Source organism: Branchiostoma lanceolatum, chromosome 11 (genome assembly GCF_035083965.1).
Source record: "Branchiostoma lanceolatum isolate klBraLanc5 chromosome 11, klBraLanc5.hap2, whole genome shotgun sequence".
NCBI classification, from domain to species: Eukaryota; Metazoa; Chordata; class Leptocardii; order Amphioxiformes; family Branchiostomatidae; genus Branchiostoma; species Branchiostoma lanceolatum.
In genome coordinates this window covers 49,965-77,624 of record NC_089732.1, presented here as the reverse complement: position 1 = coordinate 77,624, position 27,660 = coordinate 49,965, and the positions used below count along the sequence as shown (strand labels likewise).

At 48.9% G+C, this 27,660-nt stretch overlaps 1 protein-coding gene across 1 annotated transcript in view; it reads right to left on the bottom strand.

Annotated features, from left to right (window-relative positions):
* The window catches only part of LOC136444171 (inactive tyrosine-protein kinase transmembrane receptor ROR1-like), a 61,722-nt gene extending 36,447 nt beyond the window's left edge, over positions 1–25,275 (bottom strand). The window contains exon 1 of the mRNA XM_066441644.1: positions 25,056–25,275. Coding sequence (XP_066297741.1) covers positions 25,056–25,134 — 79 coding nt within the window. The 5' untranslated portion in view covers positions 25,135–25,275. The remainder of the gene's footprint in view (positions 1–25,055) is intronic.
* Positions 25,276–27,660: the final 2,385 nt, after the last annotated feature.

The following is a 27,660-nucleotide window of genomic DNA, read 5'->3' as shown; positions in this document are numbered from 1 at the left end:
TACCATAGTGACCACAGAACCTGTGACCCTCTTCCTTCAGCAGGTGACAAACAGCTGAGATAAGAGACCTGATCTCTGACCTGTCTGACCACATGTGGTGCCAGGATGGACACCTGACCCCTGACCTTTCCAACCACATGTGGTGCGACGTACCCAAACTGTCAGGCTAATCAGGGCAGACAATTCACCAAACTTTTCTCATTCCCTATCACAGTTATCACAGCAGAGAGGACACAGATTAATGAAGAAAAGATAAGCTCCTTTATCAATAGCCTCCAGCTTCTTCTCCCTGCATCTGGCTGACTGATGTTCTCTTCCCTTTGTGGGCTCCTCAAGGTCATGGGGAGAGAAAGGGGAGGGGGGCAGAACAGCGTACCCGTGTGAGGTCAAACATCAAGGTCATGGGGAGAGAAAGGGGGAGGGGGTCAGCACAAAGTACCTGAGAAAGGTTTTACATCAAGCCTTCAAGGTCAGGGGAAAAGGAAGGGGGAGGGGGGCAGAACATCGTACCTGTGAAAGGTCACACAGCACCTGCTGTGGGATGATCCCTGATAATCCAGTAAACCCGCCGCTTCTGACATCATCCTCTCAACAACAAACACAGAAAACATGACAAAGTTCTGTTGATAAGCTGCTGATCTGCCTCCGGCTAAACCCACACCACACTCTGACCTAAGAATTTATTTTCTTCCCCAGAAGCTTGTTTTAGAGAGAAGCTGTTGTCAGAAATACCAAGTCTGTGGTTATCACTGGCGGCTCATGGAAATGTGAAAAATGGTTATCACTGGCGACTCATGGAAATGTGAAAAATGGTTATCACTGGCGACTCATGGAAATGTGAAAAATGGTTATCACTGGCGACTCATGGAAATGTGAAAAATGGTTATCACTGGCGACTCATGGAAATGTGAAAAATGGTTATCACTGGAGACTCATGGAAATGTGAAAAATGGTTGTCACTGGCGACTCATGGAAATGTGAAAAATGGTTATCACTGGCGACTCGTGGAAATGTGAAAAATGGCTATCACTGGCGACTTGTAGAAATGTGAAAAACGGACATTTTCGTCTCTGTCATCTGCCGTATGCCATCTTGTTATCTCATCCTGACATTTCTAACGATCCATTGTCTCAGATCCATTGTCTCATTAGCACGCTATCTTCACGTTGTTTCTGTCTCCACATCGCCTCATTAGCGCGCTATCTGTGCATTGTTTCCATCTCCAATTGTTTTCAGTCGTGCCATCTGCACATAGCCCGCATTCCGGCTGTCGTCTGGCCTGTTCGGGGCAGGGAACAGGAACCATCAACAGCGACCAGCACAGCACTCAGCCGCGCAGCATTGTTACCATTCCTGCTCCACACACCTGCTGCTGGGGTCTGGGCAGAAATCTGGCCGTTTGGCCAAACAATAGAAATCTGGGAAAATCTTACCATTACTGCAGAAATGTAGCAGTTTGGGTAATCTGGATGTTTTAGATGAAGTCAAGGATGTTTTAGTTTCAGGCAGAAATCTGGACGCACTTTCCTGAGTGACACGGATACAAACGTTCCTCAGTCTGAACTATGGTGAACTTTTCTGTCATTGCTTAGTCAGTACTTCTGGTTTGACAAGAGGTGTCCCATATATGTGGGGTGCTATATGATATTCATATTCCATACATGTACTGTGCTATATCCAAATACCATTCATGAAAGGGATTGTCCTATCCATATCATATATGGGGTGCCATATCCATATCCATACATAATGGGGTGTCAATTCCATATCCTACTTTGAGGCATTATATCAGTACCACACAAGTTAAGTGTTAAACCTATACCATATACCATGGTATGTGGAAAAATAAACGCACATCCATACGTGTCATTATATTTCATAAACAGGCAGGTGAGTTCCCCCCACCCCCCAACCCTGACACATCGCGTGCGCGCTCAGACTTTTCTCCCCGGTGCGTTGAGACCAAAATGTTTACCACAAACTTGCCGACCTGTCAGCCATGACCCTATGTATACCAACGGGGGAGGGCGTCGTTACCAAGCTGTGCAGCGCACCTGGTTAATTCCTCTGACTTTTCCTCCATTTGTTCCCAAAACTCATCTTCCAACGACACAAACTTATTTGTGGGTTTATTGTTGTAGAGGCTGGAGGGTGAAACTGAGTTTTATCTGGTTAATGAGGGTTATTTTGGGTGGTTGGGTAACGGCCAGTGATTACTAAACATCATCAGCCCGAGCCTTTGTTGGCAAAATGAGCCGGTCGGGACAGCCTTCCGCTGATATGAGCTGACGACCCGGGAGCCGCCGGTTCTACCGCTGGAAAACTCCCCGGCATTTCTTACATTACTCCGGGTTACAGACCTCAGGAACGCACAACAGGGGAGCTGCTAAAATGATGTATTATTGAGTGTAACTGCAACCTAAGACTTAGTCATGGGAATATGTGTTCTATTGATGTACAGTCAAACCTGTATAAGCGGTCACCTTTGCATAGCGGCCACCTGCCCATAGTGGTCACTTTTTGTCGGTCCCTTGGATTTTTCCCATTGACATAAGCATTAAGAATTAGGCTATAGCGGCCACCTGTCCAACGCGGTCGCGGCCAGACGATTTTCGGTCCCGCGAGTACAGTAACACTGCCGATAACGGTCCCGGCGCGCCGGTAGAAGCCGCATCGCCCCCGCACGCCGGGTTCAAAATCTTAATTTTTTCACGCAGTTATCAAATTTATGTGGCCTCAACTGGATAGGATCATAACAAAGAAAACCAGAATGTTATCTTTGTTAGAAATCCATGGTTTGACGCGAAGTCAAGTATAGTTTTCTTCACATGGCTTGCGTTTGTACATCGTGGTAAAATTGACCATTTCTGTGCATTTCGACTGGACAAATATTACGGCAGCCTTTTGGAAAATACAACCCACACATGTACCTGATGCGGCAAGTTCGTGAAATGTTTGAATGCCGGCCCAATTTCCGTTTTCACCGGGAATTTTTTCAAATTGTGCTCAAAACGTGTTTCGCGCAATTTTCAAAATGGCGCTGATACAAACTGGATAGGTAGCAGCATAAAGGTCAACGGATGACACCACTGTTACGGAGGTATAATATACTAAATTTATTTTGCTGCAAAGTATCACTGAGGATAATTACTAAACCAAAAGCTTCAAAATGAATGTGGATGATATTACTATGATGTAAAATTTGGGCTGTTGCAATTTTCTGAAAAGACAAAAAGCCCTCAAAAGAGCGACCTTCTTCTGAGTACCCTATTAGCATAATGGTAGATGCTGATCAACACAAGCCACAACAAGAGACTAAGGAAAATTGTCGCCACGATTTTATGTTTGAAAACGGTCGAAAACGAACAGTAAGTGACAACTGAGCAACATGTATTTTGTTCTTAACTAACTAGGAGTAAAAGAACAACAATCGAAGTTCTAAAATGTGCCTTACCTGTTTACATGTGTACTGTACGGTGTACTGTAAAGTAGAAGTACGGTGAATAAATGTATCTCAGTGGATACTGAAAACATGTGTCACTCGTGGTCAATTAATCGACATTTTCTCCATAGCGGCCACCTGTTCTTAGCGGCCAGTTTTGGCCAGTCCCTTGAGTGACCGCTATAGACAGGTTTGACTGTATCTCCTTTTGCCAGTTTATTTTAGTGACGCTGAAGAAGAGCAAATCTTTGAATATTATCCAGTTGTAGAGTTTGAGTTGTCTTTATATATTGTTCACCTGGATGTCTAACCTTCATAAACGTATTGATGCATTTGTTCACGGCATCTACCATCATCAATGCTTCCCGGGTTGTCCATTGCGTTGCATTGTTGCAATTTCAATGAAATAAATAATGAATAAAAACAAATGCATCTTTGGGCATAGGTGCACTGCTGCACTGAACCCAAACATCTCGGGCAAGTAGGATGTCACCAAAACCTAATTACAACCTTAGGAGCTGGAATCTGAACTTACATAACAAACTTCTAAATTCTAATCTAAGACAAGAAAGGTTTTATTTTTTCTAACACTAAGTGTTAAAAATACATTGATAATATAATGGTGTTAAAAATACATTGATAGATCTAGTATAATAGTGTTATAATGCAGGCAGGCCTGCACAGATATCCAGGTGCTCCCACAGAAGAAGATAAGGTGCACACTGACAGCTCCAACTTTGGGTGCCAACTGTGTTACATGTATCATATATACCCAGTACTTCAGAGGTCCTGTCTGTCCTCCACACTTTATTCTCCAACGCTTCTGACGTAACACCAACACAGCGTCTTAAACACCAACACAGCGTCTCAAACACCAACACAGCGTCTTAAACCCAAACACCCCAAGACTCTGCTAAGGATTCAGCCGCTCAGAGCTGCTCCTTGGACTAGAACCGGTCCTTGTTGTGTCAAGACTTGACCCGGCAGCTGTCTCCTGTCTTACAGACGTCTTACGGCCTCAGCGACACTTGGCTGCCTTCTCTGCCGACTGGTGACAGAAACCGAATCCGGCTGCAGTTGGTGTAAATTCTCTCCAGGAATGTGACTCGGGAATGAGTCAGGACAGCCCTGTTCATATCGCCTGTATCCAAGCCAGACCTCGGGGGCCCTGCGATACAGTAGAGTCCTGGGAACCTGGGGGGCCCTGCCAGGGACAGGGAAGGTGAAGTTTAAAGCCAGCGTAACGGAGGGAAGTCATGGCCGGGGTCCCGGGGGAGGGGGGTGACAGGTTCCTTCTGAACACAACAGGTCTCACAGGAACCTCCACAGCAGCCCGCAGCTTCAGGTTTCAGAACCAACCCTGGGAAAACTATTCTCCAAGCAGAGCCTTCGATCGCGAGTAGTTTTGTCCTCGAGGAGAGGGACGTTAGAAATCCTGGACAAAACTACCCCTCTCGATCAAAGGCTCTGCTTGGAGAATAGGGAAAACTGCTGCGGTGGAGTTGGTACAGAATGCACCAGATCTGACTCTCACGTCTGCTGGTGGGTTTACAGGAAAACACAACAGAACCTAGGAAACAAGTTTGCAGCTTTGGGGGAATGAATGTGGTCAGATTGACCTTTTCCTCTCTGGAGCTTTTCCTTTGTTCTCATCTTGTTTCTTGCCTGAATTAAGCTGAGGCAAAGTTGGTTCATCAGGAACATGTGCAGATTCCGGCGGCGCTGACGGGAATATGGGATCAGCAGCTTCAGGAGAAACTCTGGGAAAAACAAACCTTCCCAGAACCCCGCAGGAAGGAAGTGGTCTATCTGTGCTGCTCATTATCTAAATATTACAGTATCTCTACTGACTACCTCATTATAGAAGTATGTAACCACGGAAACCATCTCTACTGACTACCTCATTATAGAAGTATGTAACCACGGAAACCATCTCTACTGATTACCTCATTATAGAAGTATGTAACCACGGAAACCATCTCTACTGACTACCTCATTATAGAAGTATGTAACCACGGAAACCATCTCTACTGACTACCTCATTATAGAAGTATGTAACCACGGAAACCATCTCTACTGATTACCTCATTATAGAAGTATGTAACCACGGAAACCATCTCTACTGACTACCTCATTATAGAAGTATGTAACCACGGAAACCATCTCTACTGACTACCTCATTATAGAAGTATGTAACCACGGAAACCATCTCTACTGACTACCTCATTATAGAAGTATGTAACCACGGAAACCATCTCTACTGACTACCTCATTATAGAAGTATGTAACCACGGAAACCATCTCTACTGACTACCTCATTATAGAAGTATGTAACCACGGAAACCATCTCTACTAAATACATCATTATAGAAGTATGTAACCACGGAAACCATCTCTACTGATTACCTCATTATAGAAGTATGTAACCACGGAAACCATCTCTACTGACTACCTCATTATAGAAGTATGTAACCACGGAAACCATCTCTACTGACTACCTCATTATAGAAGTATGTAACCACGGAAACCATCTCTACTGATTACCTCATTATAGAAGTATGTAACCACGGAAACCATCTCTACTGATTACCTCATTATAGAATTATGTTACCATGGAAACCACTTCCCTTACAATCTCACCACTTCATTATATGGATTACCCATAATCCCATTTAAATGAATCCTTCCAGGAATGGCATGCTGGGATTGCGGCTGATCCACTGTCTAATCCACCCTGATCCATTGCCAGTCAATCGCAGATAAGCATAGAGACTGTAAGTGATTAGATAGGCACAAATCCTGAGCACAGGAGTAAGGCCACAAGTCCTGACCACAGGAGTAAGGCCACAAGTCCTGAGCACAGAAGTAAGGCCACAAGTCCTGAGCACAGGAGTAAGGCCACAAATCATGAGCACAGGAGTAAGGCCACAAGTCCTGAGCACAGGAGTAAGGCCACAAATCCTGACCACAGGAGTAAGGCCACAAGTCCTGAGCACAGAAGTAAGGCCACAAGTCCTGAGCACAGGAGTAAGGCCACAAATCCTGAGCACAGGAGTAAGGCCACAAGTCCTGAGCACAGAAGTAAGGCCACAAGTCCTGAGCACAGGAGTAAGGCCACAAGTCATGAGCACAGGAGTAAGGCCACAAATCATGAGTACAGGAGTAAGGCCACAAGTGCTGAGCACAGGAGTAAGGCCACAAGTCCTAAGCACAGGAGTAAGGCCACAAGTCCTGAGCACAGGAGTAAGGCCACAAGTCCTGAGCACAGGAGTAAGGCCACAAATCATGAGTACAGGAGTAAGGCCACAAGTGCTGAGCACAGGAGTAAGGCCACAAGTCCTGACCACAGGAGTAAGGCCACAAATCATGAGTACAGGAGTAAGGCCACAAGTGCTGAGCACAGGAGTAAGGCCACAAGTCCTAAGCACAGGAGTAAGGCCACAAGTCCTGACCACAGGAGTAAGGCCACAAATCATGAGTACAGGAGTAAGGCCACAAGTGCTGAGCACAGGAGTAAGGCCACAAGTCCTAAGCACAGGAGTAAGGCCACAAATCATGAGTACAGGAGTAAGGCCACAAGTGCTGAGCACAGGAGTAAGGCCACAAATCCTGACCACAGGAGTAAGGCCACAAGTCCTGAGCACAGGAGTAAGGCCACAAGTCCTGAGCACAGGAGTAAGGCCACAAGTCCTGAGCACAGGAGTAAGGCCACAAGTCCTGAGCACAGGAGTAAGGCCACAAATCATGAGTACAGGAGTAAGGCCACAAGTGCTGAGCACAGGAGTAAGGCCACAAGTCCTGAGCACAGGAGTAAGGCCACAAGTCCTGAGCACAGGAGTAAGGCCACAAGTCCTGAGCACAGGAGTAAGGCCACAAGTCCTGAGCACAGGAGTAAGGCCACAAATCATGAGTACAGGAGTAAGGCCACAAGTGCTGAGCACAGGAGTAAGGCCACAAGTCCTAAGCACAGGAGTAAGGCCACAAATCATGAGTACAGGAGTAAGGCCACAAGTGCTGAGCACAGGAGTAAGGCCACAAATCCTGACCACAGGAGTAAGGCCACAAGTCCTGAGCACAGGAGTAAGGCCACAAGTCCTGAGCACAGGAGTAAGGCCACAAGTCCTGAGCACAGGAGTAAGGCCACAAGTCCTGAGCACAGGAGTAAGGCCACAAATCCTGACCACAGGAGTAAGGCCACAAGTCCTGAGCACAGAAGTAAGGCCACAAGTCCTGAGCACAGGAGTAAGGCCACAAATCCTGACCACAGGAGTAAGGCCACAAGTCCTGAGCACAGAAGTAAGGCCACAAGTCCTGAGCACAGGAGTAAGGCCACAAGTCCTGAGCACAGGAGTAAGGCCACAAGTCCTGAGCACAGAAGTAAGGCCACAAGTCCTGAGCACAGGAGTAAGGCCACAAGTCCTGAGCACAGGAGTAAGGCCACAAATCATGAGTACAGGAGTAAGGCCACAAGTGCTGAGCACAGGAGTAAGGCCACAAGTCCTGACCACAGGAGTAAGGCCACAAATCATGAGTACAGGAGTAAGGCCACAAGTGCTGAGCACAGGAGTAAGGCCACAAGTCCTAAGCACAGGAGTAAGGCCACAAGTCCTGACCACAGGAGTAAGGCCACAAATCATGAGTACAGGAGTAAGGCCACAAGTGCTGAGCACAGGAGTAAGGCCACAAGTCCTAAGCACAGGAGTAAGGCCACAAATCATGAGTACAGGAGTAAGGCCACAAGTGCTGAGCACAGGAGTAAGGCCACAAATCCTGACCACAGGAGTAAGGCCACAAGTCCTGAGCACAGGAGTAAGGCCACAAGTCCTGAGCACAGGAGTAAGGCCACAAGTCCTGAGCACAGGAGTAAGGCCACAAGTCCTGAGCACAGGAGTAAGGCCACAAGTCCTGAGCACAGGAGTAAGGCCACAAGTCCTGAGCACAGGAGTAAGGCCACAAGTCCTGAGCACAGGAGTAAGGCCACAAATCCTGAGCACAGGAGTAAGGCCACAAGTCCTGAGCACAGAAGTAAGGCCACAAGTCCTGACCACAGGAGTAAGGCCACAAGTCCTGAGCACAGGAGTAAGGCCACAAATCCTGAGCACAGGAGTAAGGCCACAAATCCTGAGCACAGGAGTAAGGCCACAAGTCCTGAGCACAGGAGTAAGGCCACAAGTCCTGAGCACAGGAGTAAGGCCACAAGTCCTGAGCACAGGAGTAAGGCCACAAGTCCTGAGCACAGGAGTAAGGCCACAAGTCCTGACCACAGAAGTAAGGCCACAAGTCCTGACCACAGGAGTAAGGCCACAAGTCATGAGCACAGGAGTAAGGCCACAAATCCTGAGCACAGGAGTAAGGCCACAAATCCTGAGCACAGGAGTAAGGCCACAAGTCCTGAGCACAGAAGTAAGGCCACAAGTCCTGAGCACAGGAGTAAGGCCACAAGTCCTGAGCACAGAAGTAAGGCCACAAGTCCTGAGCACAGAAGTAAGGCCACAAATCCTGAGCACAGGAGTAAGGCCACAAGTCCTGAGCACAGAAGTAAGGCCACAAGTCCTGAGCACAGGAGTAAGGCCACAAGTCCTGAGCACAGGAGTAAGGCCACAAATCCTGAGCACAGGAGTAAGGCCACAAGTCCTGAGCACAGAAGTAAGGCCACAAGTCCTGACCACAGGAGTAAGGCCACAAGTCCTGAGCACAGGAGTGAAGCCACAAGTCCTGAACACAGGAGTAAGGCCACAAGTCCTGAGCACAGGAGTAAGGCCACAAGTCCTGAGCACAGGAGTAAGGCCACAAGTCCTGAGCACAGGAGTAAGGCCACAAATCCTGAGCACAGGAGTAAGGCCACAAGTCCTGACCACAGGAGTAAGGCCACAAGTCCTGAGCACAGGAGTGAAGCCACAAGTCCTGAACACAGGAGTAAGGCCACAAGTCCTGAGCACAGGAGTAAGGCCACAAGTCCTGAGCACAGGAGTGAAGCCACAAGTCCTGAGCACAGGAGTAAGGCCTCAAGTCCTGAGCACAGGAGTAAGGCCACAAGTCCTGACCACAAAACTAAACCACATAGTACTATTTAATAGGCAGAGAAGGCTTCCAAATTAACCAGCTTCGGAGCTGTCTGGACTCTGGAACCCCGATACTGGTCCTGTCTTATCTCACAGGAAATTCATTTACTTCAACTTCATCATGTTTGACCAAAATTCACAGACAAGCAGAAGATGGCTGTGTGTAAAAGTATTGAGAGATATGGGGTTTGTGCCTCCTTGCTGTAAGGGGGCAGGGTTAGGATTTTGCCCCCCTCCCGGGGCAGGGTTAGGATTTTGCCCCCCTCCCCCAAACACACAGCAGGGGACGGCAGGTTTAAGGGACGTTTGTGGATGTGTGAACTCATCACCTCAGGTGGAAAAGTCTCCACCCCAACAACAACACAACACAAAAGACACAATATTGCATCTTAATTCCTCCATTTAAACACACAATGGTCAATCATGGCCCCATTCTGCTGCCGGCTTGTGCAATTACCAACACTTTGTGTGCCAGGAAATATCCTTGTTCCACAGAAGGAGGTTCTAAAGACAAAGATTAAAAGATTAGACGTTGTTTGTCACACCTGCAGAGAGAACACCGTACAGGTGAGACATCTACGCACCTGTCCAGGTCAGGAACTCATTTCCGGAGGGAACAATAGAAGTAAGCCCAGGTAAGAACCGTTCTGGTGGAAGTAACTTTATGACAGGCAGGTCTCCCCTCATCCTTCAAATAAAGAACAAACAACACTCCCAGCCTATGGTTCTCCCATTGATTTGAGTTTCAGGACAACAACGGGAGCAAAACAGGATAGCAATAGAACAGGACAGCAATAAAACAACAACAGGACAGAATAGAACAACAACAGGACAGAATAGAACAACAACAGGACAGCAATAGAACAACAACAGGACAGAATAGAACAACAACAGGACAGCAATAGAACAACAACAGGACAGGTATAGGACAACAGTTTCTGACACCTGGGTCCAGCCACAGATGAACTGTGGTTGACAGAATGTGAGGAATTCCCTGCTGAGTTGTCAGGTTTGGAGCAGTCTTCACCAGCTGCAACTCTGCAAGGTGTCAGAATCTTGTGTGATTTAGAAAAACTTTCTGCAAAATACTCAAGCTGCTATCCCTGTCCTACAACACCTGCAGCTTTTATAAGTGTCAGAAGCATCTTGTTGATGTACATTTTTATGGAACATGATGTGAATTGGAGGCTTTGATTTTCTGATGACAAAAGCCATCTTTTGATCAACCTGTTTTAACAGAACATGACATCAGAATTATGATTTAGACAACTAGTAGCTACAATGCCCTGTTGCCATGGTAACTGCCTGGGGTGGTGGTGTCTCACCTGCGGTGGCCAGGTGTGCATGAGGTGATTAACAGCCGTGTTAATCAGGTGTAAGACCACCCACTGTGGCTGCAGGTAGGGCGCAGGTAAGGCAACAGGTAAGGGAACACGTAGGACCACAGGTAAGGGAACATGTAGGACCACAGGTAAAGCAACAGGTAGGGAGACAGCAGTCACAGGTAGGAGAACAGGTGGGGAAACACTGTAGAACTGCAGCCAGAGGTAGGACCACAGGTAGGCAAATACCAACCACAGGTAAGGCAACAGGTAGGAACCACTGACCACAGGTAAGGCAACAGGTAGGGAAATACAATGTACCAACCACAGGGAAGGCAACATGTAGGGATAGACTGGCTATAGGTAAGGCAACAGGTAGAAAAACAGCAGGCACAGGTAGGGCAACAGCTAAGTCAACAGGTAGGGTGACAGCAGTCACAAGTATAACCGTGAATGTTGCAAGTGTCAAAGGCTGACATAAAGCGGAGTTCTGCTCAGCCTTGACATTTTGAACAGTAACATAAACCAACCGGGATCGAGCTAACTGTACCAACGTGCAGCCGGGTTAGAGTAACCAGCTGACTGGAGCTAACTGTAACAACGTGTAGCCGGGTTAGAGTATCCAGTTGACTCATGTGTTTGTGTTGTAGAAACTCTGGACTCAGACAATTGTTTGTTTAATCTCCGTTTCCAAACAGCAGAAATCCCGGCCGACGTTTTCTCCCCACCTTCAGCCGGAGTCTGTCAGAATCCGCCCAGTTATTCCTGGGATTACCACTGGCAACAGGCGATGACAGATTCTCCCAACTAGCGCTGACACGTGTCCATACAGGAACCAGGGAGGGGACTGCCAAGCAGTGGGGAGAAGTGAGACAAGCTGGCTTCTACCTAGACTTTCATACAAAGCTGACTCAGTCATCAGAGACTGCCGGGAAAACACACACAAACTTCTGACAGTATCAACAACACTCAATAAGGCACTGACTTGACTTTACTCTTCCCCAATACACAAATGGACGCTGCTCTGAAGTCACAGAAAAAACCTTTCTTTACTTCTGATTCTCAGCGGAAGTTCTGACCCTGGATTGCTATACTGACTTATTAAAATGTCTCAGTGCACCTGCACACCTTCTTACACAATATAAACATGTACACAAACAACCTCACATAGCATAAATACACACAGTATCCTCAAATAGTATAAATAAAAGCAGGATACCCTCACATAATATGATACTATGTCTAACCACAATCTGTGCCCTACAAACTCCATCAGGCTGCCTGACACCACCACAGTTCAGACAGGTGCGCTCAGCCCGAGGCTGCTGCCAGTCTCAGCCTTATCTGTGACAGTGTGAGATAAGCAGTTATTACTTCCCCTGCTGTAATGCTGCCGCAGGAGTTAGTGTGTTTCTGGGACGGTTTAATCCGGACGTTTCTCCTGACATGTTTGGAAATATTTTCCCACACCTCGTTATAGTAAAAGCCTCGAACAGTGTGTCCGTCCGTGGGGGGTGCGGTGGGGCCGTGCAGGCTCCCCCTGGGCAGTTTACCCCACAGGCGCGCGGTGGGGCCGTGCAGGGTCCCCCCGGGCAGTTTACCCCACAGGACACAAACTAGGCCAAACAGCCGCCCTGGGAACCCTGAGAATTCCTCTGCACCCCGCGGCTGACCTTTGCCCTCGCCCCCATTATTAGTGTTGATGTCTCCGCGCATGGCTGACAATGGGAGGTGTCGGGTTGCGGTTATTAAGGTGCGCTGACACACCTGGCTTTTGTCCCTGCTCAAGAGCCCGGGAGTTCCGTTGCAGCGCGATAAAAGCCTGACGTGTTGCAAAAACTGTGGCGAGGGGTCGAGTTTCGCCGCACAAAGGCCTGTGGCAAAAACAGGGCGGCTTGTTACGCCTCCCTAACCCCCGATTGTAAACAGCCCACATTTCGCTACAGTCGGAACAGCTGACGTCACATTTCTGCCACAACTCGCCACATAACAACTTCTGCAACTCGCCACATAACAACTTCTGCAACCCTGAGTATTGGGGGGTTGGGGGGTGGGGCGGCTTTCCCTTGGGTGGGGAGCCTTCCCTTGGGTGGGGAGCAGGCTTAGACCCCCTCTCCAGCCCCAAAGCCCCCTGTCATCATCTGAAGTATAGCAGAAGACAAAGTGTTTTATTATAAGACAACCAGAACTAAGCTGAAGTCAAACATGGAGGACAGGTGGGGGAGATGTGCTCCACCTGGAGACTTCTCACATGCAGTCAGACACTCGGACTCCTTTTCATGCCTCACCCAGAAGGTTATGTTTGGTAGCGTTTGTATGTTTTCAACAGCATAACTCAAGAAGCTTTGGATCTGATAGGATGTTATGACATGTGGCAAGTGAGCAGGTATGGTTCTATCGAAGAAATTATTGGATTTTGGACCTCCTGTTGCCTTTCCTTGGAACTGCAGCAGAACTACTGGTTTTGATACACAAATATTCAAACATATCCCATTTCTCACTTTAATTCACAAGGACGGTGATGAACTTTCTTTATTTCGAAGCATCAGGCAACTTGAGCTACAGTTTTGCACTTTCTCACAACCTTTTCTTTAGGACGTCATTCATAAATTGAGTTTGTGTCACTGAACAGAACTGTGGTTTCCAAGGCCCCTGAGGTGTCAGGAGAACAATCAGATTTGCCTGTGGTTTCCCAAGGCCCCTGAGGTGCTCCAGGAACAATAGAACCGATTATCCTTTTCATTAAGGCTGCTCTGCTGCTAATCCGGCCTAAGCTGGGATCTTAGCTCAACATTCCTTCAGTAACAACCTTCCACCGCAGAACACAGCTGGGAATGATGGGAAATAAGCAAGGGAACATGGGAAGTCTCACCTTCATGAGATTTTTATTGGTGGAAATCCTGACCAAAACCAACACACCAACAGACTGCATGCAGGCCCCCCAGCCCCACTGAGAGTATCCCCCCAAGCAGGCCCCCAGCCTGCCTGACAGTATCCCCCATGCAGGCCCCCAGCCTGCCCAGACCAGGAGCGTCTGTGCCAGCGGACAGCTCAAGTTTCAGCAGGAGAAAATCGTCTGCTTTGAATCTAAAATTCAAATTTCACACCCAGACTGGAACTCAGGAGCTGCTAACCTATAACCTCTGTTTACATCAGTTACAGGACACATCTCGTCTGAAAAAGCAATTTTCTATGACGTCCATCAAGAAGTTCATAAACCACTAAAATTTCTGTTTAGAGTTTATGCTCAAGTCCACATAGGTGTCAGATCATGTGCCTGATAAGGTCACCAGGCTGCAAATTTCCATGGAAACGGCTCAGGTTCTAATCAGGCATGGAAAATTCTGTCTGAATCAACTGGACCACCTAGTAGTACTAGTAGAGTAGCAGGAGTGGTCCCCACTACAGCCATATATAACTGTATGTACAGTACCTACCTGGCAGTTATCAGTTAATGAGGTTTCAAAGTACTTCATACTTCTATATGTACCTATGATAAGCTGAAGTGGCCACCACTAACACTATGTACACACTAACGGCACTTATGATAACTCCCGCTGTATAAACAATTGAGCAAACACACCTTTCACAAGAAACAATCAAACACACACCACCAGGGCAAGGAATGGAACTCTTCAACGTCAAACAATATCTAACTAGACATTATGTTATGAATTGTATTTAATGTAGCTCCTGCTAGCCCAGGTTAAGCTGTGTTGTGTTGAGTTGTGTGTGTAACGCTGAAGGAAGTTTATATGCTCGGCTTGAAGTAGTCCAAGTAAAGTTTGGATAAGCTGACAGGTAGAAGTAGTAGTAGTATCCACAGGAAAGCCCCCATTCTGCCCACAATAGTCAACATACCCCTACAGAGGTGCCCCCCTCCCCTACCCACCACGGCTGCCCTACAGTTGGAGTAGTTTACTCTGCAAACACAGCCACAATCAGCACTCATGTACTGTTCAACCGACACAAAACCTTCTAACAAAGCCACAAAAATTTGCTGACTGCTACTTTCCCTCTCCAAACTGCCAGTCTGACATTTACAGGACAAAGCATTCTGTACCCAGCAGGCAAAGCTGCACTTTTAGTTTGAAAACTATCACTGTTTGTAAAGTGGAGTTATGATTTGACAGATTTATCTAGATCTATTCAAGCGATTTATCTGATGGTAGATTGTTAGATTGTCACTTGGATTGAGGTGAGGTGAGATTGTTAAACTGCTCAGTGATGAGGAATGGATTGGAGTGACATTTTAGTGGGCAGCACGCCCTTCAGAGAACAGCGACCTTCAGAGAACAGCCCCGAGTGACCTTCAGAGAACAGCCCCGAGCGACCTTACATCAGGCCTGACAGATCCTGCTCGGGAACAGCCCCGCCTGTCGCGCTGATGGATGGCAAGGTCAAGACAAGGTCACCGCTGCTGTCTGACATGTGACCCCGCCATACTCGTGCAGATTGTTCTGTACTCAATCCAAGTGCTGCACAGACCAGGCAGACATGGGAGCACAGGTGCTGCAGGACACAGGCTGGTCACATGTCCCTCACTACCCCCCATGCAGCCGGAATGGACTGGTCCAGACTCCCCCCCCCCACTCACACTCAGAATGGACTTGTCCAGACACACAACACACACATACAGAGCAGGCCTGATACAGAGAGAAGATGGTCCCCACGTTCCCCAGAGCTGCCCATGTACTCAGGGTTGTCTTTCTGCCTGCATCCACAGCTACCCACACAGATGAATCCCCCATGACTCCACAAAGTGGAGAAATTGAAAACAGAGTAAAGAAGAAAGAAGAAGAAAACTGTGACCCAGCTAGGGTAACACTTTGGGCCTTCCCAGCAGTGGCCATTATGTGCTGCTATGTTGCCAGTATGTTGCCAGTGACCATGATATGTAACAATGTAGCCAGAATGTAGCCAGTCCCTATGATATGCAACAATGTAGCCAACACAAATCCCTGCCCTGTGGGGCGCCCCTGGCCAGAGTTCTGTCCTGGCAGTGTCAAGTAGCAGGTCGTCCATCACACAGTTGTGCACTGTGTCCATCAGCCACACAGCAGCCACCCAGCAGCCATTCCTGCCCTTATTGTTGTGCCCCTGTCCTTATTGTGGTGCGGCCTGCCTGCCCTTTCTGGCCCTGGGTAAGTGGTATGGAATCCCCAGAAGGCTTGTTAGGTCTTATGGAGGGGTCGGGGTGTTGAAGGGTAGGGGAGCTACTGGTACCGTTTTGGTTGGTCCCTAAAACATACCTGGGGACCCCCCTGGTGCATTGTTGGTTGGTCCCTAAAACATACCTGGGGACCCCCCTGGTGCATTGTTGGTTGGTCCCTAAAACCTGCCTGTGGACCCCCTGGTGCATTGTTGGTTTGTCCCTAAAACCTGCCTGTGGACCCTCTGGTGCATTGTTGGTTGGTCCCTAAAACCTGCCTGTGGACCCTCTGGTGCATTGTTGGTTGGTCCCTAAAACCTGCCTGTGGACCCCCTGGTGCATTGTTGGTTGGTCCCTAAAACCTGCCTGTGGACCCCCTGGTGCATTGTTGGTTGGTCCCTAAAACCTGCCTGTGGACCCTCTGGTGCATTGTTGGTTGGTCCCTAAAACCTGCCTGTGGACCCCCTGGTGCATTGTTGGTTGGTCCCTAAAACCTGCCTGTGGACCCCCTGGTGCATTGTTGGTTGGTCCCTAAAACCTGCCTGTGGACCCCCTGGTGCATTGTTGGTTTGTCCCTAAAACCTGCCTGTGGACCCCCTGGTGCATTGTTGGTTTGTCCCTAAAACCTGCCTGTGGACCCTCTGGTGCATTGTTGGTTGGTCCCTAAAACCTGCCTGTGGACCCCCTGGTGCATTGTTGGTTTGTCCCTAAAACCTGCCTGTGGACCCCCTGGTGCATTGTTGGTTGGTCCCTAAAACCTGCCTGTGGACCTTCTGGTGCATTGTTGGTTGGTCCCTAGAGATATGCTGGCAGGAGCCTGGTTTGGGTTAGTGAGGATCAGTCTGGGATTAGCTGAGGCCTTCCTCATTTCACAGGTACAGAACCTGGCCAAAAACCCTCATCCTGGCCCCAAACTTCATCCTGGCACCACACATTCACAGGAAAGAACTGTTCAACAACAGCAGCACACCATCACAATCCCAACCAACACGCACAGAAGTGTCAAACAGATGACTCATCTGATGACATGTTTATTGACAGAGCCCTGAAGATGAAACATGGCCTGAGTGAGTCATGTCGCGAGAAGGCAAGAGCATTTTGTTCAGACCAGGTACACAGGACTGCTGACCAACAGGTGGGAGCCCAGTCTGACCTGATGTGGAGGAATTCGCCCCCCCTCCCCCCTAACCCACTGCGACCTTCTGATGCCCCCCACAGGGTAACTACAGGGTTGCACCAACATCAAAACAGACCATTTACATCACAAACGCACCACAGCCCAGTCCCTCTTCCTGCAAGCCCCTGTTGGAGTCTGTTCCAAGCACAACCTACCATTACAGGAGTGGGAGGGGGGCAGTGGAAGGTCAGAAGGGCGGGTAGAACATCTCAAGCCTGAATCATTTTCTGCAATAAGTTTTAAAAGTAATTTTGGGCATCAACGTTGCTAGTGAAGTAAGGGTTTGTATAGGTATGTTCTGCAAAGGTAGTTCAGAAGTACTCTGTAGGTTTCACTTGGATCAAGTTGCTGTGGTCTGTTCAGGAACAGGGACAGGTCACGACCTCTGTGACCTGGAACAGCAGGGTGACCTGGCAGCTCTTCCAACAGCTGGTGTCACTCCCTACTTGCCATCAGTCTGATTTGGGTGCAAAACTTGAACTGCTTGAAGTTTGTTTTCCTTCTCTGGGCTCAGTGGGTGTCTATGCAGCCATAAGTTCACATCTTTCCACTTTTGCAGACAGTACCCCCCTCCCCAGGATAACATTGGTCAGTCTCTCTCAACACTCCCAGCAACATTTCAATTCAAACATTTTTACTGGGGAAAACTCAAGCCTTCCTTCCATTTCCTGACCAGGTTCACTTCCCTTGACTCTGGGCGCGGCCGCCAGACAGACATGGCTTGGTATCATTACCCCCTCCCCTTCTACAAACTACAACAACATATTCTGAGTGACAAACAATCAACATATAAAAACAACATGCACCACCCTTTCTGCTGTCTACCACTGATATCATAGCAACCTGCCACTCAGTCTGAGAACTGTTTGACCTTGGGTTGTAGATCCACCATGTTTGACCTGTGACCTTGGCAGTTAGATCCAGACTTCCGTTCCTCAGACGAACTCAGACGAGCACGTCGCCTGTCTGCAGCAGGATCTGCCCAAAGCCCGGCTTATGGCACCAACAGCAAGGTCGCAGGAACATCCAGCAAGGTCGCAGGAAACAACAACGGCTTCTCAGCAGCTCTCATCTCAGGACAGACAAGTAGCTCCCTTATAACATATAGCCTGGAAATCAGCCAAGTTAGGATGCAAGCAAACCCCAACCAACGCAAACATCGTAAAAAATGCTGCCTATAGACACCCTCAGAGCCAGGCCACCAGCCAAGTTAGGACTCATAGAGAGCGCAGACAGCAGCTACATATCCTTCCACACAGAACCCGCAGGCCTGTAGCAGAGGATGATGGCTAAATGTGTGTTTGGGTCTGCAGCAGAGAACTATGTGCTTTGTGCGACCAGGTCAGATCTTTCCCACACAGTTGCCCCACCATGCGGTAGGTCCCCACTGGTGACATTAGCTTACTGCAAAAATAAGCAAGGGACCATCCAGACTTGACACACCTGGGTGGAGGAGGGGACCATCCAGATTTGAGAGAGGGGGGGATGACAAAGCGAGGAGAGGAACAGTTCTGATGTCGGCCATCACACAAAAACTCCTCATCACAGCTGGACAAGACAACAAAACTTGTCTGCAGCTCCCCCCCCCCACCCAGGAACAATGGACCATTCCAGGTTAGTTTGACTGTTAGGTGTGAAATCTGACAGAACAACAATGAGTTTCCTGTGGAGGATTTTCACAGTTTTGCTGTGGTTTTTGTCACCCTTCTAAGCAGGGGGTGGAGAAGTGTCACCTAGCTGTGTCTACTACAATAGAAGAGAGAGGACATTACAACTTTAATGACTTATTATTAACAATGATTCATTCTGATTAACCTGAAGTAGGGTTAACTACGTTTTCCAACACAAGACAAAAAAGTTATGAACTCACCCAAATCTGACACATACTGGTGCTAAATAAACAGTTGAAATTTGGGGATTTTTGATTTTTTCCTTCTGTTCAAAATTGGTCAAACCCTGCTTCATATTGTAATAGAACACAAGATGTCATATTTGTCAAACCTTTGCACCAGTTAAAATACAACTGTTGGCAGGCTTTTGTACAGCTGAGTTCTTCTCCAAGCAGACTAGATTTCCTCATCACTGACAAACATCGTGCAGGAAACCAGGAAGTCTGATTCACAGAGCAAATAACCTTTTCTACACTGTCATTCCAAACTACAACAACACCCATCCCTACTTAACAAAAATTTACAACACACATACCTACATAGCATTGCAGTGACAATACAAAACACATCAGTTCGCTGGGATTGTCAAACATGGGCCTGTTACCTGAAGTTAGTTACATTTACGAATCTCAACACTAACAACCGATCGTCCTGCACTGTTCCAATCCTCACACCAAACTGAGGAACAAGACAAACGTTACCGGGGCAACAACAAACGTTACCAGGACAACACGGCCCTGTTGGAGGTAGCCGGGCAGAGTTGACAGGTTTGTGGACACAGCAAATATTTGGGCCAGCAAACATCAGCTGTCTGTGTGGGCTGCAGTCTGACTGGGGGGAGGTATATACATACTCATACTAAGGTTTTCTTTTGTCAAAATTGGCCTTATTCAGGCTGTCCCAAGTCGTACAGAAAACCAAAAAGGTAAACTCTGTGAATATGCTGTTTACATGATGATGCAGCAGCACCTAAAACCTCCCCTCCCCTCACCCCTTTCCCCCTGACACGACAACCTCCCCCCTTTACCCGATACATCGGCTTTCCTTCTGTCCTATACAAGGGTGTAATCCGATCTGTCCTACTGGGGTGTCATCAGATATGGTTGGCAGGAACAATGGCACAGAGGGAGCCACTGACAGCACAGCACTTCCTACAACACCAGGGGTGTCCAACAGTTTTACTACAACACAAGGGGACCGTTCCATACAATACTAGGGGTGTCCAACAGTTTTACTATAACACTAGGGGACCGTCCATACAATACTAGGGGTGTCCAACAATAAAACAATAGGGGACAGACCGGGGAGGGTGTATAGAGGGCAGGAACACAGGAGGACACTTGTGCGTTGTGAGGATAGCTATTGCCTCTGTATCTGTTAGTCTTGTCAAACTCTAGTCGGATGTTGGTAGGTCTGTAAACTTTTTCTCTTTTACAGACTCAAAGCGACTCCCTGACCTTCCTGTTGGAAGTTGTTTCATGACCATTGTGCCAACAGATGCTTTGCCAGACAGCAACGAGTCTGGACAGAGAAGGTGTACAGGACTCTCCTGAACCATACAGACAGACAGCACCGGGGAGTGAGGAAAGGGACGGCCCTGCTGACCTGCCCGTCGGCTCAGAGCCCCTAGCCCGGCCGCGGCCTGTAATTGTGGCGGCTTTAGGGGTCGTGCAGCGCTATTCTGTCTTCTGCACAACAAAAGATATAATCACCCTGCACACCCTGTCATGCAAACAGGCTCGAGTCCCGCAGGGGGGACACAATCATACATACCCACACTGCCAGAGGGGGACACAATCATACATACCCTCACTCATAGGGAACATCCATTAATTACACATACCCACACTGCCAGGGGGGGACACAATCATCCATACCCACACTCATAGGGAACATCCATTAATTACACATACCCACACTGGACCAGGTTTGGGCGGGTTGGGTTCCATATTGTGCCTGTCCTTCCTGCCAGTCTGGACACAATTCTGGGGTTAGGAGCTGGGTGACCCTGGGGTTAGGGGCTGGGTGACCCTGGGGTTAGGGGCTGGGTGACCCTGGGGTTAGGGGCTGGGTAACCCTGGGGTTAGGGGCTGGGTGACCCTGGGGTTAGGGGCCAGGTGACCCTGGGGTTACGACGGGCTGGGTGACCCTGGAGTTAGGGGCTGGGTGACCCTGGGGTTAGGGGCTGGGTAACCCTGGGGTTAGGGGCTGGGTGAGCCTGGGGTTAGGGGCCAGGTGACCCTGGGGTTACGACGGGCTGGGTGACCCTGGAGTTAGGGGCTGGGTGACCCTGGGGTTAGGGGCTGGGTAACCCTGGAGTTAGGGGCCGGGTGACCCTGGGGTTAGGGGCTGGGTAACCCTGGGATTAGGGGCTGGGTGACCCTGGGGTTAGGGGCTGGGTGACCCTGGGGTTAGGGGCTGGGTGACCCTGGGGTTAGAGGCTGGGTGACCCTGGGGGTAAGGGGCTGGGTGACCCTGGGGTTAGGGGCTGGGTGACCCTGGGGTTAGGGACTGGGTGACCCTGGGGTTAGGGGCTGGGTGACCCTGGGGGTAAAGGGCTGGGTGACCCTGGGGTTAGGGGCTGGGTGACCCTGGGGTTAGGGGCTGGGTGAGCCTGGGGTTAGGGACTGGTGACCCTGGAGTTAGGGGCTGGGTAACCCTGGGGTTAGGGGCTGGGTGAGCCTGGGGTTAGGGGCTGGTGACCCTGGAGTTAGGGGCTGGGTAACCCTGGGGTTAGGGGCTGGGTAACCCTGGGGTTAGGGGCTGGGTAACCCTGGGGTTAGGGGCTGGGTAACCCTGGGGTTAGGGGCTGGGTAACCCTGGGGTTAGGGGCTGGGTGAGCCTGGGGTTAGGGGCTGGTGACCCTGGAGTTAGGGGCTGGGTGACCCTGGGGTTAGGGGCTGGGTAACCCTGGGGTTAGGGGCTGGGTAACCCTGGGGTTAGGGGCTGGGTAACCCTGGGGTTAGGGGCTGGGTAACCCTGGGGTAAGGGGCTGGGTAACCCTGGGGTTAGGGGCTGGGTGACCCTGGGGTTAGGGACTGGATTTTGGGCCTGTTCAGTAATGGTACAGGGGAAGGTTAAGACTTGGTGGGGTTGTTCAGTAATGGTGCAGGGGAAGGGAGACCCCAGGACTGTCAATCAGAAGCCATGTCAGCGAAGGTCAAGAGCAAGGTCACATCTGCTGTATGATACAGTGATCTAAGAAAACAGAGGAAAGCAGAGGTGAACAGTTCTGATATCTGCAATTCTTCCTAGACTTTGGGAACTGTTTTTTAAACTCTCCAGCCAACAAAAGTCTGTTCCTTGTTGATGTTTTATTTTAATTTTTTAATCTATTAATCTTAACTTAAGGGTATTCCCTTCAGTTAACTGAGTAACTGATTTCAAAGGGAGCCCTTACAAATCATAACAAATCAGCCTACAAAAAGGAAAACAACATAAATGTAAATCTTCATGTCTATCAAAGCTCCAACAAACCAAAAGCCTGTCCACTTCGCACTTGAAATGTCTGCCCACGTCGCACCTGACACGTCTGCGTGACTTTCTCCGAGTTTCCAAAACAGTTTTCTCCACACAAAGCACCGCCCGCGGAACAATGGGCCGACTGCGCTGACCTTTACACAAACATCCTGATGGTTCTGCAGGTCAACCTCAACTATAGGTACCTTCCCCTGCCACAACCATTCCCCCTGGGCTGTTCTGAAGTCTAACACACAGCAGGAATGTTCCTATCTCACTTCTCCCAGCCAGATTACTTCTATCTAATGCTCAGATCCACACAAACACGCTGCAGTAAGCCTGGCCAGCCATGGACGCAAACTGTCAGCACATGGACATGCACGATCACAACCAACGCTGATGCTGTAGCGTGTTTCTAGCGTTAGCACACACACTTAGATAGGCTGATGCTGTAGCGTGTTTCTAGCGTTAGCACACACACTTAGATAGGCTGCTGTTGTACAATGTTTCTAGCGTTAGCACACACACTTAGATAGGCTGATGCTGTAGCGTGTTTCTAGCGTTAGCACACACACTTAGATAGGCTGATGCTGTAGCGTGTTTCTAGCGTTAGCACACACACTTAGATAGGCTGATGCTGTAGCGTGTTTCTAGCGTTAGCACACACACTTAGATAGGCTGATGCTGTAGCGTGTTTCTAGCGTTAGCACACACACTTAGATAGGCTGCTGTTGTACAATGTTTCTAGCGTTAGCACACACACTTAGATAGGCTGATGCTGTAGCGTGTTTCTAGCGTTAGCACACACACTTAGATAGGCTGCTGTTGTACAATGTTTCTAGTGTTAGCACACACACTTAGATAGGCCGATGCTGTAGCGTGTTTCTAGCGTTAGCACACACACTTAGATAGGCTGATGCTGTAGCGTGTTTCTAGCGTTAGCACACACACTTAGATAGGCTGCTGTTGTACAATGTTTCTAGTGTTAGCCGCGTCCCATTAGGAGCAGGTTTTGTTACGACGGGAACAGAGGCGTGGGTTTGTGTGCCTGATGCTACGCGGCCGTGCAAACGTCCCGGCTCTACCCGAGAACGCTGACTCTCGCCCGGCCGCGGCCTGCTGTTAGCTTTAGTGTATCGTTTACTGTTGACCAGAGTTCTACTGTACCGTGCTGGGGCTACCGTAAACAGCCCAGAAGTGTGTGCATTTTGGGTGTGCTGTGCGCGTCAGAAGGACTCTCAGCGCACGAACCAACACCACAGGCCGTTTCCGAACCGAACCGTCACCTTTCACCTCCGAGAGGACTTTCCCAGAGGTTACACTTTCAGATTTGCGTAGGAAAGCCCTTGGCGTGAAAGAGCGCTGGCTGTTAGCGAAACCAGCCTCTCCAACCCGACACACCAACAAAGGGCAAAGCAAACAGCCCATTCTCCACGTCCAATTCAAAGGCTCTGGCCGTAACGTATACAACATATCGCATGTGAGCCGCGGGGAAAGGCTATACACACGGCAGCTATCGGTGACTGGGAACCTACTCTACACTCGGCCACAAACAACTGACTAGAGATCTGTATGAAATTTACGCAAACTTACCCAACACTGGGCCACAAACAACCCACCCTCTCTGTATCAAACTTACCCCAACTTTTCAACAAATCAGGACGCAAACTGTCGTACTGTTCAGCACTACTGCCCCCCCCCCGATTCGAGGGGGGACCCTGATTTTTTACCTGCTAGTTTGCAGACCTGCGCCTGCCCAGCTGAACATGCTGAGCTCACATGGCACTAAGCCCTGTTCAATGTTTACCCTGAATTTTGCTGTTTACCTGAATTTTACACTCAGTATTTACCTCAACCTTCAGACAGGGGCTCACACATAGGGAGATGGGCAAAACTGTTGTACACACGTTCTGTGTCATATTGTTGTTTATCATAAGAGCACTGCAGGGGGGGGGGGGGCACACACGTTATGGGAAGGGTGCGGGGTCTATTCCTACTTTCTTCAACTGTCCCAGTGGAGAAATTGTCGCGATGTTGCAGGAGTTCTTCCCGGCTGGGCCTGACAGAGCAAACGTGTACGTGCAAACCCGCCATGTTTGGGAAACCAACACATAAATTATGATTGCTGTTTTCTTGTCACTTCCGTCCCGCCCCTTTCCAAACAACAGGCGCCGCCAGGATTGTAGCCATTTCTGTAGCCAAACAGTAACAACTTACGGCAATCACTCAGCTACAATCACTCGGCGACATTTCGTGTCTGTTTGCTACATGCTTTAAGGTAGCAAATATCGGAATGTGGCAGACATGAGATTCACGTGCCTGAAATATTATAAGCAGATCGTGACTCCAGCGGACGTCAGAAGGGCTGAGTTTGATTGACAGAAGAAGCTGACGAGATTGGGTCTGGTCCTCCCGGCGATGTGCGGAAGTTTCTGGCTAAGCTCAACCGTGTCTAAGATATTCCTGCCGTTCGGGGGAGCAAAGTTGTGATTTCCTCAGGGGGCCGGGGGGAGTCAGGCGGGCGCGCCGTCCCGCACTGCCGGGGGTCCGGGGGGCAAACTGCCGGGATCGGGGCCGTGCAGACGGCCTGGCGGGCCCGATCTGTCCCCGGGAGGACCCACACCCTCTCCCCCCGCCCCAGAACCCCACACCGCCGCGCGGGGAGGGCGGGAGCCTCGGGAGGAGGCGATCCGCACCCCGCATGCAACAGTTGGCACCGCGGCGCCGCACTAACTTCGGGCCGCACCACAGACTGAGGGACTCGGGCTTACCTTGCGCTGTCCCCGACGCCCAAACCGCCGCCAGCACCGCTACCAGGAAGGCCGAGGGAGTGCCGAAGGATCCAGCCATGCCGTCCGGGCCTGTGGCGCGGAACTCTGAGGAAAAACGGGCCGAATTCCGCCCGGCCAGACCAGATACTCCAGCCGCAATCCGGACAAAAAGTTTGTGGCTTGTGGCCCAGCGGGATGCGCAGAACCGGCCTGAAACGGACCGTCCTGCGCAGGCACCCTGCTGCGTGCAGTGCTCAGACTGCCGGCTAGGGGGCGCTGCTAGCAGATGGCACTTTCACCGGAGTCTGATTTTTGTTATAGTCTATTCTATCAGATGATGCATGTTTATTGCATGTTCAACTTGACAACAATTGAAAGATATTATCCGCCAATGGCTTCTATGGTTACCACTACAATCCGTCATTCTACACCTGGTCTCTTCTCACATTTTAAAGCAGGAGTGGGAAACAATTCTACAAGTAGATCTATCATACAAGACGCATTCATTGGCACAATTTATCGCACATGTATATCCTGATTTAATCGCGCTCACAGCAGCCGCCCGTAACCGGTCAGCCCGCGGGGAGGGCCATTACAGCCCCGGACAGCTGGAGTTTGGGTTATACAGACTAATCAGATGTACAGTCAAACCTGCCTAGGCGACCACCTTTTCAACGCGACCACCTGGCCATGGCGACCGCTTTTTCTCGGTCCCGAAAATTTTCCCCATAGGCACAAGCATTAAGCTGCCTGCACAAGGCGACCATCTGTCCAACGCGACCGTGACCGCCACGAATTGGAACCGCACAGAGCACAATCCGGATCCCTGCCCATGGCGGCCGCCAAATTTTCAAGCGTGTGGTGACATCGGATCATTTTGCTGTCGGATTTCAAGGAAATGTTTTCAAGACTTTGAAGGACAAAAATATGGACAAATTTATATGGCATAGCAATGTTATAGCATCGATTCCTCCATTAAGTGTTTTAATAAAACGTTCCCCCTATCCCTATAAACATTGTAAAGACAAATGTTTGTGATGTTGTTGTGCCTATCGTAATCTTATACTAAGTTTACCGCAAACTCAGTTCGGTTTAAACTAAATTTTCAAAACGAATACGTAGTGCATGGCGTCAAAAAGTCAGATTTCACAGAAATAACTATCTATTTCTTGTATTTTTAACAAAAATGTGTCTGTGTCTTACTAAATTCCGCCGAAAAATGACTTCGCGGCGGGAAAAACATCGGGCGAGAAATGTTGTTCACTGGTCCCGACGCCATCTTGGACCAAGTTGGCGCGGCCCGGATTTGGCGTACCGCTGACCTTTCTAAAACACGATGCTTTTGTGTATGAACATTTACGAATGCTGTAGTTATTGATGAAAATCAATATTCTTATTTTCTTTTTATTTCCATGAATCTCACAAACCTTTATTGGACGCTGTGCGTTCTGCTGCACTCAGACTTACCTTTCGATGCGGTCGCACAGAGCTTGGTGGCGCGGCGCGACGAAATATTCACCTTGAAAATCACACTGTTCCGTTTTCATCTTTAGTTGTCAGATCGAAAACTTTTTGACCCTTTTATCCAGCGGTCGGCCCCCCAAAAAAGGCTGGGACCAGCAGGTGTTTTCTAGGGATTTGTCTTATAGGCCTTAAAACTTCGATGATGTGCGTGTGTGTGTGTACTATTTATGTAAGGTGTGAATGCGGGAGGGCGCTGCGAGATCATCGAGGCAACCATTGTTTTGTAGTCAAAATTATGACGAAAATTTGTACACGATGTAGCGGGGAAAATGTAATTTTTGTAGGATCTTTCTGTCAATGAGAATTGAACCTGGTCCCCACCAGTCATGCTGTCTCAATTCACATAATTTTCCATCCATTTACATACTGTATTTGAAAACCTCGACCTGGAAACATGTGAGTGGAATCCTCTTCATGGCGACCACCTGTCCATCGCGACCGTTTTCGCTCGGTCCGCCGGGTGGTCGCCTTGGGCAGGCATTCTATATACTGTATATACATATATGTACAGTGTATATATGAAAAGAAATTTTAAATTAGCGAATCCAGATAAACTGAACTGAGTATAAATGTTTTTCTTTCATTATCGTACAGTGCACAATCTTGCACCATGTGTCCGTCTTCCTCAATGCAGTTGGAGTAGTGCTGAGTACCGGTACTGAGTATCGGTACTGTACCTTAAAACTTGATTAGGTACAGGTCCAAAATACCGAATCATGAAGTACCGGTACTGTACCGATATAAATTTACACCAAGTATGTGCTTATTTTGTGACTGATCTCCTAACCTCATGGCCTCATGCAACACCAAACGTGACCAAAGTGACACCTTGGAACAGCGTTACTAATATGCAACAGATCATTCAGGCAGGTTGGGAGTTTTGATAGCAAGCTTAAAGGCCAAGGGAGTTTGGCGATAGGAAACCTAGTTATGTTCTTTGAATAAAGATACTGACAAGTTTATTCATGTTTCTGCCATAATTGAAGAAGTTCAGAAAAACACATGTTAATTTTTCAAAATTGTTCAGGTACTGAGGTACTAGGTCCAGACCTGTACCTAAACCTCTGTACCAGTACCTGTA